General features: G+C 33.7%; 1 protein-coding gene across 3 annotated transcripts; it reads right to left on the reverse strand.

The window, feature by feature from the left end:
• Positions 1-660: 660 nt before the first annotated feature.
• LOC123554013 (LHFPL tetraspan subfamily member 6 protein-like) lies at positions 661-13602 on the reverse strand. Of its 3 annotated transcripts, none has more exons than XM_053548569.1 (5): positions 13335-13602; positions 8849-8909; positions 5558-6815; positions 3441-3539; positions 661-2255 (listed from the first exon to the last, which is right to left on the reverse strand). In XM_053548569.1, exons 3-5 carry the CDS (start codon positions 5961-5963, stop codon positions 2131-2133), a joined length of 630 nt encoding a protein of 209 aa, XP_053404544.1. In that variant the 5' UTR covers positions 5964-6815; positions 8849-8909; positions 13335-13602; the 3' UTR covers positions 661-2130. The 3 variants fall into 3 exon arrangements, with proteins under 3 accessions (XP_053404544.1, XP_053404545.1, XP_053404547.1); XM_053548570.1 differs by having other exon boundaries at positions 13473-13585; XM_053548572.1 differs by lacking the exon at positions 8849-8909.
• Between the last annotated feature and the right edge of the window lie 1143 nt (positions 13603-14745).

The raw sequence follows: 14745 nt of genomic DNA on the forward strand, positions 1-14745 counted from the left end.
CGTGTTTTAACACTATTTATACATTTGGGTGGTAATACGTGGTACAAATAATTTCTGCGCCCTCGTGAAATTATTACGCCCGACGTATAACCGCCCACCGTGCATGAATAGTGTTAAAACACTCTTTTGCTATAATAAATCTTTTCTTAATTCCTTGCCAGTGATCCATTTTGAAAGAAAGTTGTACCAAAGCTTAGCAAGTAGATCTTTCTATCTTTCAGCCATTTTAAACTAGAATATGTTGAAATTTGCAGTTCGTTCTGAATCATTTTGTTATAGCAGCATGCCATTTCATCATATTATATCTACGATGTAGATTATCCATGATGTCGCAACTCGTGACATAAAATTCTTATCATTTTAGTTTCTTTTATGTTGGTTTTTAGTTTTAGCCTTCACTCTTTCTGGACCGTGTCAGAACCATCTTTGTTAATCAAAGTTGGGTAAGACCGAATCATAAATCAGTTTGGTAGCCAAATAGGACAATGTTATTTAACGACTAACTTCAGCTTTTGCTGTATACAGATAACTGACCATAACAAAGAAAACCACTTACACTCTACCAACAGGAACTAAATCTCATAAATGGAGGTTCTATTCATTTCTGTTCCTTAATTTTAAACTGCATTTCAATTTTAAAGATATCCAATGACTAAAATGCAAAACCTTTTGAATATTTATTGTATTTACTTCATATGTAGAAAACGCCCATTGTATTTAAGTTTATTGAATATATACATCAATTGTATAAGAAGAGCCACATTTATAATCAAATAACAATAAGAATTCAATTGTTTGTTAAACACTTCCATTATGTTAACAATAGTATACATTTATACTGTGTTTATGGTCCAATAGCTAAACATATTTAAGTGTTTACCTGTTTGAAAACCTAGTACTGCTAAAACACATTATCTTGCTAATTTTATATTAATAAGAACTTTATGTAGTAATTGTTTGTAATTTCGAACAGAAAATTTGGCTCTCGCACACCTAGGGTTTAGAAAAAAATGTCCTTGTAAGTTAATACAATAATTCAAGACATAGACTAAATTTGAGTCATATTACTCCGACGGATTCTTTCGTTAATGATATCGTTAAGAGGAAAATCAATGTTCATGCCTGTAGGAGGTAGCCCAATAACCTAATAGTTTACTCGAAATCCAGAAAGTTTCTCTTTGTCAGTTCTTATAGCAGAGCTATCGTCTCCTATAAAACATGTTTCATATGCTATTTTTCAGAAAGAATTTACTTTCTGGTGGTACCTTTTGTATTGTTTTACATTCATTTTGAACGTATAAACAAAGTTAGTTGTACTATTGTGCGTTTGTTTCGACCTGGCGGGACGGGGTTTCGCGACGGTCCACTGCATTATTGTGCAGGAAATGTAGTACATGTAACGAATTTAGCGTTGAATTTTAGTGATTACGAAATTAAACAATCATATTGCTCCACCTATTTTGCTCGTTAGATTACCATTATTTGCATAAGTCAGGGACTTACTTCGCCCCGCCAGGTCGAATAAAATGCACAATACAAATATTGTTATTTATGTTATTACATACATTGTCAAAAAAGTGTTATTAGCAAGCATTTTTGACAATGGGTTGTGTAAAATATAAACTTTGATAATATCTGAACATCGAACGATTGGAAAGTTATTCCAAACTACATTGAGTGATTATTACATAATATCTCAAGACAAAATATGCGGTATAACTAGGAAGGTTCAAGCTGAAGAATTTATGTTCTGTCACAGTATGTGTAGTATGTATCAATACATTATACGACATCACAGATAATAATTCACAAGTTGCACAATAATTATTGTCTGGCTTCTGAAGACCCATAGTCTATTATGGCAAGCAAATATTTCATTTTCCCTTTCGGGGATATATTGCACTTTCTGTCTTTCCTGATTGCTCTTATGTGAAGTAATATAATGTTCAACGTGCCAGCATCCGTAATACTGTTTGTTAACCTGCGTACATAACATCCGCGGACTCTTCAACAGGGAATTTCTTCATCAAATAGATTCCAGTTTCATTAGAAACATATACATTAAATATAAAACTGAGATCATTTATGACAATCGGTCACGCTACGTCACATCAACTGCCGTATTAACGGCTACAGTGCATATCCATTGACGATCTGTTTCTGTTTAGGAGCATGGAAAGCCAGAGCTGAGCACATCAGAGTAACTCCTATCCCAACAGAAGTCATGTAGAAACACCAAGATAGTGAGCAATCACCTGAAACGAAATAAGTTATGTAGTAACAGACACCAACAATAATCCTGAGATCTCTGGTAGCACCGAGCAAACGAAACCTGTTCAGCCACCACGCAATGTAACCATGTTAACAAATTGTAAAGGTTAGTTATATGGACAGTGCGCGAAATATTGTTTATACTTATTGTTATACCACAGTAGTATTTGTATACAAATTGCATGCCATGACGGAGAACTCATGTCCTGAGTTAACCTTGTTATTCAAATGTGCACTGTTTGGCCACTTTTATCTTAACTAAAATCAAACGGTTATTATTAAACTTTACTCCTTTGAAGTGCTGAGCTTTATTTTAAGCATTAAACATAACTTGAATGAAACTTGTACTTTAGAAATAACCCAGGTATAGTTTATTTTCAGTTGTCACGTAAGCTAACACTGGTAGTTTAATAGGTAATATTACTGTTTTGATCCTTCGAAGCAGTGTTCAGTTGTACACATTATTATACTGTTGCTCTTTTGACACAGTTGCACTATGAGTATTTTGGACGTCCCAAAGCCATAAATGATTGGTATTTTAATTTGTTTTCGATGATTATTTAGTACTATGCTATTACATGTGTATCTCAAACACTATTCAAAACATATATCAAGTAAATGAATTCCACGTGCTGCTCATTTACATTTATAGGACGCCTAAATGTTTCACGTTATTGAACTGGGCCAAAGGAGACCATTCCTATGCAAATATACAAGAACGATTCCTGTGCAAAATAGATAATGGTCCGTGATACAGACTCAATCAAATCACGTTTGGTGTTACCTTGTATGTCTGCATTTCATGCTTCTAAAGGATATTCATTTACATTTTATTATACGCATTGTGCTTTAAAATTTTGTTTTAAAACTCCTTTCTACATATTTAACAGAAAAGTGTTTTATACATATTAGCTTCAAAAAATCACCTTATGTTTACTTTTATGTTATATTTTAACATTTAACTCACTAACGCCAGGAAGCGTGTCCTTATAATATTTTCTTTTGAGAAACCTCGGGACACTGCGTTCCCTCACATTTAATTTGACATAAGCGTATGTCTCCATATTTGACATAAGCTACAGGAAACGCATTATAGAAAGAATGAAGAATCTAAAGAATTCAAGATTTGATAAATTTACAATCGCTAATTCAAAAACAAACATCTTTACCTAGATGATACGATTTAGAAGTATTTCCACAGGCTTGCTGCACCTCGGCGCTATCCCAACCATTTGGATATATGCCCACACCGGCAGCCATTAATAAACCTGCAAGCATAAACATTTGCATTTGGTTAATTTAGTAACTGCAAATATTTGCATCAATTTATTAAGTTGAAAGAATGAACAGCAAAAATGAAATTTGTCATCTTTGCCATTTTGTCGCGACTGACCATAATTGTCTTTATGTGCTATGTTGCCTAGTTTGACCTTGGACTGATCTTAGTTCTCTCTCTATGCTAAGTTGCCACGTTTGACCAAAGCTGTTGATTCAACACACTTACACCCCGCAGCTTTTTACTTTGTTGAACATGATACCTTAGTTTTATTCACACTAAAACACTCTGAATGCGATGAAAAACAATAATTTCATTTGTAGACATCAACTGATAATGTCAGTTAATGAAAACAATACAACAAGGATACACATCCATTAGGAAAAGTCTCAAGGGAATAGGTAGCAAAGAGTACAATTGTGTTTGCAACCGCAAATTTTGATTCACTGGATCACTATAACTCTATAATTACAAATTATGTCATCAAGCAGGAAACACAATATTCAGCTCTTTGTTTTCTGTTTCTTTGTCGTGTTTCCATAGAATATTTTAATAAGCATTCACAATAGACCGGTGCTAATTTATACAGACAGGGATTATGTTTTCCAGTGAGAAACCGAAGTGACAGATGGGAATTGCATGTAAAGCTATTGAATCACAGATATATAATAGAACAAAAAGTTTCAAACCCCAGTTTACTAAACGTAAATACATTACGTGAAGACACAATGCCAGAAATATAGTCCTAAACATGTAAAATATCTATTGCCGAGAGTCGATCTTCCCTGTGAAGACTACACACATTTTAAAACAAAGCTATATATTGTTAAATACAATGTCCTCCACACTTATGTAGATAAGAGGGAAGTAACTACAAAACTAGAGCTATCACTCCTCATACGTCGCTTTGACATAGTGTGACTATTATCCTTGGTCTTTAAAGATGATCAGTACTTGGATTTAGTGACCATGGATATGTTCTCTACACGTCGTGTCGATGTTAGTTTTAATTAAGAAAATCTTTCCAGAAAACTGTTGCCCAAATAAATTTAATCTTTGTGTAATCTTTGACCTCTATGTGTGACCTGGACCTAACAACCGGGCTGGAGCACTCTGCACTCCTTCTTGATGAGGTTACCGACTGATGCTAAGTTTATTGACCAAAATATGTATTTCATAAAAGAAAAATCCTTGAACAAGTTTCTTTAACTGGCAAAATACTGAGGCGAAGGAATTTATTCTCATCTGATAAACTATATCTGATTAAGCAACAGGATCTATTTCTACTTAATGTCTGCATTATTCATTGTCTATCATTCTGCCTCGGGAACATACGTTTACAAGTAATACTGCTTGATGGAATCTAAATGCACGTGTATCTATATGCATGACGCAGAAAATAGTGTTTGACAGCAAAATATACGAACTTTCAGACTTAAAACTTTTTCTGTAAATTCATTTCTATATGCAGTAGTTTTGATAAATATTCTTTGTTCAATGAGAGGAATCATGATAGAAACAAGTGTTTAAGTAGATGTCTAGTTCATGCAGTAACAGTTAGGTCAAAGTAGATTTTAAACGTACCACAATCATGATAAATTTCGTTTTAGCCCATATTTTGATATTAAACATAGTTTTCATAACTAGTGGAGCAGATAAATATGTGATAGCCGAGATTGTATAGCTAGTCGTAACAACAGTTAAAGTTAAGTAGAAGCTTAATAATGCGAGTTGAATTGTTGACATGTTGACAGAAGCAATTTCGCGTAAAACAGTAACGATTTAGATACGAGGTTAAGTAGACCCTGACAAAATTCAGCAGCAGCAAAATTAATTACGATCTCCTTATCGATGTTTTTATATAAATTAGATCATGTACACATTTTTGCTCATAATACTAGAGAAAAAAAAACAACAACACGAAAGCATAAAACACAACAGTAATAAATTAAAAAAAATAAATAAAACAACAATGTTTTAATTTCTTCATAAGTATAAAAATATATTCACCTGAACACATTTGAAGGACTCCCGCCGACCGCGCCACGGTCGGGATGATAACGCCCTTCACGCATATACCAAACATGGCCGTCAATGAGACAAGAAGGCAAATCCCACAAGCAACTCCAATCACAAGAGTGGCTATCTGCCATGACGTGCTTGGAATGTCCGTAAATGTTGTGTACCGGCCACATTCCAGTACCATCGTTAGCTCACCGTCGGTATTTATCGCCGGATAGTTACACCGACGGAATATTCCAAAATGTACCGGAACAGTTTGACCCGACTTTCCATTGATTTGAATAAACATCTGTCCTGTTATCCAGTAAGGCATAAAATAGCCAGCACACGAAATGACGGCAGAAATAAAGGACGAAAACGCCCAAAATACTCCAATACCAGATAATCCAGACATCGTTTATCAAATGTAGATATCAACTAAGATATACTCGCATTTAACAATCTTAAGACTTCAATCAAAATCAAACATATCAGATTTATATCCAAAACTGGTCTTCATTCCAGTCAGCATTCCAACTTGCATTAACAATTTCTGTTAAGACCAGTAAGCCGTTTAGAATATGTAGTGCAATAATAATTTGCATTATAATTTCAATATTCAAGAAATGATTCTTTTATACATTTTACTTTATCAATATCATCCAACTATATTAAAAGAAACTTCGCACGATGTCCCTGATAGAAACCGACGTACCGAGTTTCCGTATTTCAATTCAAAGAACCTTTCAATATTTATAAACAACATTAAACGTTTTAAAATTATATCCTTATATTACAATACGTTGACTTGTTACTGCAACACATATTCCATCTAATAAAACATGTCATCAGCACGTATTTCGCACAAACAAATAAAAGTCATACTTAACGATCCGTATTCACTGCGAGCGAAAATGAAACTGAACAGAGGCGAAATGAATCAGGGAATACTCCACCATGCCATGATTTATCTTTCAATAGCACTTTTGTTTCAAATCATTTCAATCAACTTCAAGTGTTTTCCCATTCTCACAATAAAACACGCACATTCACTACAATTCGTTGTCTCGCTACACGGCTACTGGAGAGTTTAATTTCTCCAATATCTAATTTTATCCTCTTCATACATACAAGATTAGTTTCTTCCAGATGAACTCTATATGGTAAAGTTGTGCACGATTATATCAATAAATCCAACAGCTTTATTTTGAACCTCCGCTATTTCAAGTTATCGACATCCCGTACTCCAATTAGATTAACAGGGCTCCTGCAAAAATGAAGGAACCATTTAATACTTTTTATGTATTGCATTTTGTATGAAAAAACACAAAAAAACCACACACACACACACACACACACACACACACACACACACAAACACAAAACAATAACAACAACAAATTATTCTGCACTTATTCGCTGCGATTAAAGAGATAAATAAGAAGTAAATGGATCAGTAGAATTTAAAAATGTTTTTTCTTTTTTTTTCTTTCCTTTTCTTTATATCAAATGGCATTATCATTAGAAATTGCCTCGAATTACGTCCTATGATTAAACAATACATTTTCAAGAATAAAATCACATGTTAGATACTACGGTTTGCATAAAATATTTTAAATTAAAACCTTTATTAAAACTGATATTACTTACGCAAATCTATAACAAAAAAAGAATTTTTTATATTAAACGATTTGCGAACATATGAACTCGATTAAAATGTTTAATATCCCAAATCATTCCAAAATTTGATAGAGCAAAAACTGGTTCATTTTGTACAGTGGTAACATACTGTCTAATCAATATTGTTTATGCCAGGTTACGCATTGGCGAACAAACACTTTTGATCATCTTTAAAGGGTTAAATAATACCTAGTTATTGCAAATGACAAAAAAAAAAAAAAAAAGAGTGTAGTTTGTCAGATGTTTGTTTTCCGCTCGAATTAAATTCAGTCTAAAAAGTAGTATTAGATATAGTTCAATATTATATAAAAACGTCCATTTTAAATAAAACAAGTATAGGAAAGACCCCTTTGGAAGCATATAGCCCAACCAAGCAAAACAAAAGCAGACTCGGTTATACCGAACTAAAGTGAAGCAGCCCGCACGCTCCTAGCACCAGAAGTTAAAGGATACACGTCTCTGAAATTTCCGGAGTTATGTATACGTCGTATAAAAAGTGCTAATAAATGAGAATTGATAAAAAGTGTACGTCAAATAGATTTGCTTCAGTTATTTGTTTTTCATATTATGATAAAAGAAAATATTTTGAGATACCGTGACAATTTTACTCATTATTTTTATGAAATAACAATGATTCATTGTGCTGTTTTATTCATTTCGCGTTGAAAATGAAAAATAGATAATACTGAATACATTATTAATTATTGCCATCAATTGATAGGTTGACACGAGGTTATATGAAATGGTACGTTTTGTCATTTTGACATTATATATTTTTGACACTTCTGCACTTTGACCTTCTATTATCAAATCTGTATATTAATGTAAAATTTAATATTAAAGTATGATTTATTACAGAAATCCATTATCTATATGCTCTTGTTCTTTTTATCGTTGACTTTACTTCAACAGTTCATATTTTTGTTGCTTATACTTGTGCTATGGCTCACTTCATCACATCAAATTCAAAATAGTTTCAATCAAAATATTTTTGTGCATCATAATTGCGTAATGCATGCCACAAAAATGTTATTACTATACAATCAACAAAGTAAATTTACCATTTAATGACATATAATTTGGCATATTGGTATGTATTAGTAGCAGCTTATCAAATGAAGCAAGCTAACGGAACAGAACAAAACAACCAAATAAGCCGTGCCATGAGAAAACGAACATAGTGCATTTGCGTCCAGTATGGATCCAGATCAGCCTGCGTATCCGCAAATATTGAAAATAGGCTTTGAAAGTGAACAGCATGGATCCTGACCAAACTTCGCGGATGCACAGGCTGGTCTTGATCCATGCTGGTCGCAAACGCACTAAGTTGGTTCTTTCATGGCGGGGCTCAAATGCTGTACGACTGAAATTTTACAAATGCAAGAACATGCGTAATATTGATAAATGGTATGTAATGACAGTTCTATTTTGAACCATGTACTTCTGTTTAATTAGAATTTTCTAGGTTCGATATATTAAAGGAAAACCGATAGATTTTTTTGGTGCAAGTATTACCTGTAGTTCTTCAAAGATCAGTTTTAAAACTATCATACATATAATATCATAATCTCAAATTATAAAAATGTGTAATTATTCTAAATCTACTGCGTGAGTTTTTACCTGTTAAATTTGCTTCGACAACTAAACTCTCAATCAATTTTCCTCCATCAACACATGTTTCCTAAAACAGAAACAAAACCGTCTCGATTAATTTCTTTCTGTTGTCCGCGAGTTCTCGTGCACAGTTTGAACTGGTTTATTAATGGTTATAGTAGTCGCAACTTGACCGCGATGGTTGACCTTAGGCTGATTATTCATATCGATTATTTTATTGTAGAAATATGGTGGGCATAGGGTAGCCGTGTATTTAAATTTATGAATGCAATGAGATGAAGCGTTTTACGTACACTCCTTTTCAATAATAGGTTGTGCCTCATTATGTATTATAATACAAAGGTCAACCATCGGGGTCAAGTTGCGTCCACTATACATTGATTTTGTGTAGTGTAATATAACGTTTTCAGAACGCACTATGATATTTGTTCCCCTCAGTTAGCAGGATTGTAATTGTCTCAATAAACACCCATAACATATTAATCACTTTGGTCTGCTATAATAATAAAACAGACAATTCTGAATGAGTCATAGTAAAAGCTGGAATATTTTATAACAACACGGGTATAGTTCGCTGAAAGCATTTTAAATGCTTGTCATTTGTAAAACTTTCCACTGTTAACAATGTGTACACAAACGCCATCTAATCAGCCGAAATCTGACATAAGAATCTGATCGACCAGAAGCTGTTTTCTCGTCTTGTCAAGATGATAAGGTTAAGGCAAAATGTATACGTGTGTTCACTGTTTTTGTCTGTTGCTCTGTTTCCGTATTTACTGGAACATTTGAAAAAACAATTCTGACTTATGGCAAAGAGTTTTGCAATATTCTTTGCCATCAGTCAGCATTGTTTACAAGTTCAGTTTCAATGAAATATTTTAGGTTATATTTATCATCGGTGTGGGAGGGGCGGAAAAAATCGGTCTGGGCTTAAAAGCATCTAATCGTTAAAAAAATCACTTCCATTAGCATTATATTATTATCAACAGTTTTACATTTACAATTTCTTCATGTGACATGCTATAATTGTATAATCAGGCTAAGAAAATGCCTTATAAAATAACGATATTTATATCCAGACATGGCTGTGTGTTTTTCGTTTAAATAAATAATGAAAACTATGGTTTCTCAGTCATGTGTGATATTCTACATATATTGATTTAATATATTGCTTCATTTGCAACAGATGGACTACACTTTGTAAAGGCCCGGTCACACAGACCGAACTTTGTTGGAGCGTTCCTGGAGCGGTGAAAAATTTTCATCACCGCTCGTTACCGTTCACCACCGTTTAACAGAAGTTGGCCCCCGTTAAGGCAACGCAGTATACGCTCGGCCACCGCTGATGGTCCCTCCTACCGCTCCGAAAGTTTTGAGCTGCACAAAATATTGCGAGCGGTGAGGAGCGGGCAATTTTCCGCTCCGGCAAAGTTCACCACCGCTCTAACAACGCCCAGTCAAGTTTGGCACCGCTAGATGCAAGTTCGTGGACGCTTGGGTCCGCTAGGCCAACGCAGAAATCTTGAACGCTGGACCACCGCTGCTTCGCCAGCTTTGCCCGGGCGGTGATTAAACGTTGCACAAACTTTGGTGGTGCGGTTGTAAGCATTTTACGAGCGGACACTGGATTGCTGGAACGGTGTCGGGCGTAGAAGCAGTGATCCATTGCGGTGATGAACTTTGGTTTGGCGTTGGTATGGAGGTGTCGGAGCGGGACCAGAATCACTACCGCTCGCTACCGTTAAACCAACGCTAAAGCAACGCCGGCTTCAGCGGTGCACCTCTAAGCCAACGCCCGTGTTTTCGATTTTTTTCCCATTTTGTGCGCGGTGACGAGCGTTGTCTAAATTCCGCCCCCTCTCCCTACCGTTGAAGGAACGCTCCAACAAAGTTCGGGCGGTGTGATCGGGCCTTAATGGAAAGCGAGTTTATATCTATATGACAAGGCATATAAAGACGGTTTGATACCTTAGCCGATAAAATACTAAAGGACAATATTAAGAGAGCACTCATTAACATAAGCGAACAATTCTTTTAAACGGCAACACCTAATGTCCTGCAGAAAAAGGCTAGTTTCTTCAAAACATATGATTGTCAGTCAGAACCATATGACCAATATATACTATACTTCCCAAATTAAATGATGGGCCCGTTCATTTTAAAAATATAGCAGTGTAAAGGTTAAGAGCAATTAGTCAGGAAACAACAAATTGAGGATATACTGGTGAATGTAAATCAACGATAGCATATAATCAAAGAAAAAGAGAAAGTGTCATTGGCAATGAGTGTATTTTTTCTGACCCAAAGTTGTATGTTGTTGATACCCTCCTGTGCATTTCTTTTTTTCTCTTCAGTTTCTTGCACAGACGTGCACCTGCTCGTAATACTCGAAAAGAGGGCGTGGAGGTATACATAGATAGAAAGATAGATATTTTTATATAAACTATCCTAAACATAGACTAAAGTTGATTGCAGTCTGTTCCATGTGCGAAAAAATTATCCCTTTGAAAATTACTTGATAAATAGTAAAACAATGAAACAATCAATAATGTTTATAAAGATGTTAGTAAACAAAAATAATTTATGCAGAACAGAAAACTAACATACTTCATCGTACATCGCTTTCCGTGACAAAACATATTCTCTGTCTGATGCAGACGACATTTTAATTACATATGTTTAATGTATTATATAGTCATTCTATACTGAACAATGTAGAATAAACTAGAGCGAATAATGAGGGAATATATATAAAACATGTGTTTTATTGACAACATCATCGATCGACAATCATCCCATTATGTGTTTTGTCATTATTTTCCAACTTACGAAGTGTATGTAGTACCATTGACATGCTCTTATGGACGTAGGTTAGTTTTAGTTAGTTTATTATATAATATATTCCATTGGGCTATAAGCCCACGGTGGCACACATATACATAATATAAAGGAACAGTGGTGATACACAATATATGGGAAAAGTAAGACAAACATCATTTTCACAAATATATAATAACGTTACACAACAGAAAGTTGTAACCAAAAAACAAACAAAAAACAGAAAAAAAACAACAAATATATGACATCATATAGAGAAATGCATAAAACACAGGCCGTATTATGTTTGATATCCCAAATTGATCAGTTAGATCTATCAATTTAATGAAGTCCAAATACATTATTATTTACAACTCAATTATAATCATAATTATTTACCACATTTCATGAATATATCTAAATTTTATTCATAGGTATAATGTACATCAAATATTGACACCTTTTGTATATTAGACCCAGTATCAAAGCTATCTGTTCCGATTTACTTTCATATCTAGACAGTTTTATCTTGTCATCTTGAATAATTTTCCTCAAAATAATGCAAAATTAAATCGGGACCGTATTGATGTGCAACACAGTAGAAGAAATTGACTTATATATTCCTTTCAACCACAGTCCAATATCCTATTTCCCCGTCCATCTTTCGTTTTATGTAGAACTGTGCCTATAACGTCACTTATTCTTCTTAATACAAAATAGTGTTATTAAGTTTTTCCGCTTCATTTCCACGAGTCGGGCTTCTTTTTAAACGTTTTTATGAGCCTAAGCCTTAATCTATGAGACAAATTAAACGATCAGATAGTTGTAGTTTTTTTTCAAACGATTAAAAATTGTTAAATGTGTATCAAAAATATGATATTGTTTCATACCTGGCAAATTAAGCTATGATTCCAAATACATGCACAGCATTGCTCAAACGAAAATCACAGAAATACTCCTACTTAAGTACAGCTGGAGTTAAAAAAGAACACTAATTGATTCTTACAAGTAGATATCTACTAAACTCTACTGTACTCTAGCAGGTCGGAAATTTAGTAGAGAACACCATTAGAAAAATTTTGCATTACACCTAGTAATAAATAAGTACGTAAATATGTTATTATAGTGACCATGCATTACATATTCATAAATATAAAATATCAAAGACATGAAAGCAAAAACCCGGCTCACTGGGCCTATAAGTCACCTAGTCACATTAGAAACATGATGCACGTGATAAAGTATATACAATTAAGTATATAGTCTTATTTTGCTGTTACAAAAGTCATTATGTTTAAAGTTTATACGGAAAAAGATATTGAAACATACTAGTGATGACTAATGGTTTGATTTCTGTTTGGAAAGAGACTGTGGAGAACGGCGTCAAATTTAGCATCGTTATTTATAAAAGAGTATCTTATCGTATCTTGTATTAGAAACTATTTACGTACATGTAGTATACATGTAAATTGTAATGTTTAATTGTTAATGTTAAAAATCGATTTGCCAGATTTATTTATATCGACGCTTCTAGTAAAATATGCAGCCCTGAAACATTCTCGGGATAATTCTGTGATATTACAAATATAAACTACATTCCGCGGACATGCACCGACCGAGTTGTCAACAAAACTTTTTATTGAAATTTAATAGCAAAATGATAAAAGCTACATACCGAGATAGATCCGGCATATTGCATTAATCATTCATCTATAATTATCGTACAACGAAATTACTGTTATATAATTATTAAGGCATCTATTATAAAACCATACATCCTATAAAGTGGTATATCATTAAGTTAAATTTTTACCCCAGGCTAAATCCATATCGCACAAAAACCTTCAAAATAAAACATCTTACTGCTTTGCGAATATTGATTGCTACAATAAATTATATTTACTATATATTTATAGTGAAACGTACGGTATTCTTAAATACCGTGTGTTTATAAAAGTGGTATATAAAACATAAAATTCGGTCACGAATGTTTATATTTCGAAACTGAACGACACATTGAGGTCAAGTTTTATTCATGAGGTATAAAGATTGCCATCACTTCTACTTTTACATTTTTACAAATCGTATATATACCACATGTAAACACACTACTTTTAAAGAAACATTTTTCGACACTTTGCAATTTTTGTATATTATTTTGCAAATATTTTAGGTAACAAAAAGACTTGTTGCATAGTGTACGATCTCTATAAGAAATGGTTTTTCTAATGTTTTATAATTAATCCCTTTAATATGAAAGTACATGGTATTCAAAAAGCTGGGTATTTTTCTTTTCAATTTAACATGCATATTTTCGAGTTTTACGTTTGCATTTTATAGATGATGTCATAAGTTCGACAATATGAACTAAAAGGAAACTTATAAAACTGCAAGTTGCTAACAGAAGCATAAACAAGACAGCAAATCACTTTTACAAACTTGATATCAATGTTTCTTACAAATGCATTACTGGCCCAAATCTGATGAACCGCTTTTAACGTTCAATATTGCTTAGATATTACTTTCTTTTCATTACACTATATACTTTCATACCATTTACGTTTGCAAAATATAAGAACATAGGCGATATGCCTAAGAATATAAGAAATTAGGCGATATGCTTTACAAAATGTGAAATTTGGCGACATGACTTTCAATATAAGAAATCTGGCGATACGCCTTTAAATATCAGAAATTGCGCGGAATGCCTTACAGCACATTAAGAAATTTTGCGATATTCCTTAAAATATCAGAATATTCGCGGAATACCTCACAATGTAAGAAATTGGATGGTATTCCTTATAATTTTAGAACTTTGGAGGAATGCCTTATAATATGAGGGCCATTCTAAAAATAATGTTTATCGTACTGGGATATGGTACACAGTCTGTATAACGAATTCAAATGTAGTTGATCCATTAAAGTGTCGCGCCCGACTTCCACACACCAACGCAGTTGAGAAATCCAAAAGGTGAGCTCTGTACAGTAGACTCTCCTTGTAACTGAAAAGTACCAGTCCAAAGTACTTCATTCAATGAATATTTGAACCAAGCCATCATCCTACACACAAGGACTTAGATCTGATA

The sequence above is a fragment of the Mercenaria mercenaria genome, chromosome 7 (assembly GCF_021730395.1).
Source record: "Mercenaria mercenaria strain notata chromosome 7, MADL_Memer_1, whole genome shotgun sequence".
Lineage (NCBI taxonomy): Eukaryota > Metazoa > Mollusca > Bivalvia > Venerida > Veneridae > Mercenaria > Mercenaria mercenaria.

What these genes read in the sequence shown, in the direction of transcription:
- LOC123554013 (XM_053548572.1), bottom strand. Translation starts at nt 5,963, where the DNA reads ATGTCTGGATTATCTGGTATTGGAGTATTTTGGGCGTTTTCGTCCTTT. An exon ending in AGTCCTTCAAATGTGTTCAG is followed by an intron (nt 3,540 to 5,557) that starts GTGAATATATTT and finishes TTATGCTTGCAG; the next exon opens with GTTTATTAATGGCTGCCGGT. An exon ending in TTCTAAATCGTATCATCTAG is followed by an intron (nt 2,256 to 3,440) that starts GTAAAGATGTTT and finishes ATTTCGTTTCAG; the next exon opens with GTGATTGCTCACTATCTTGG.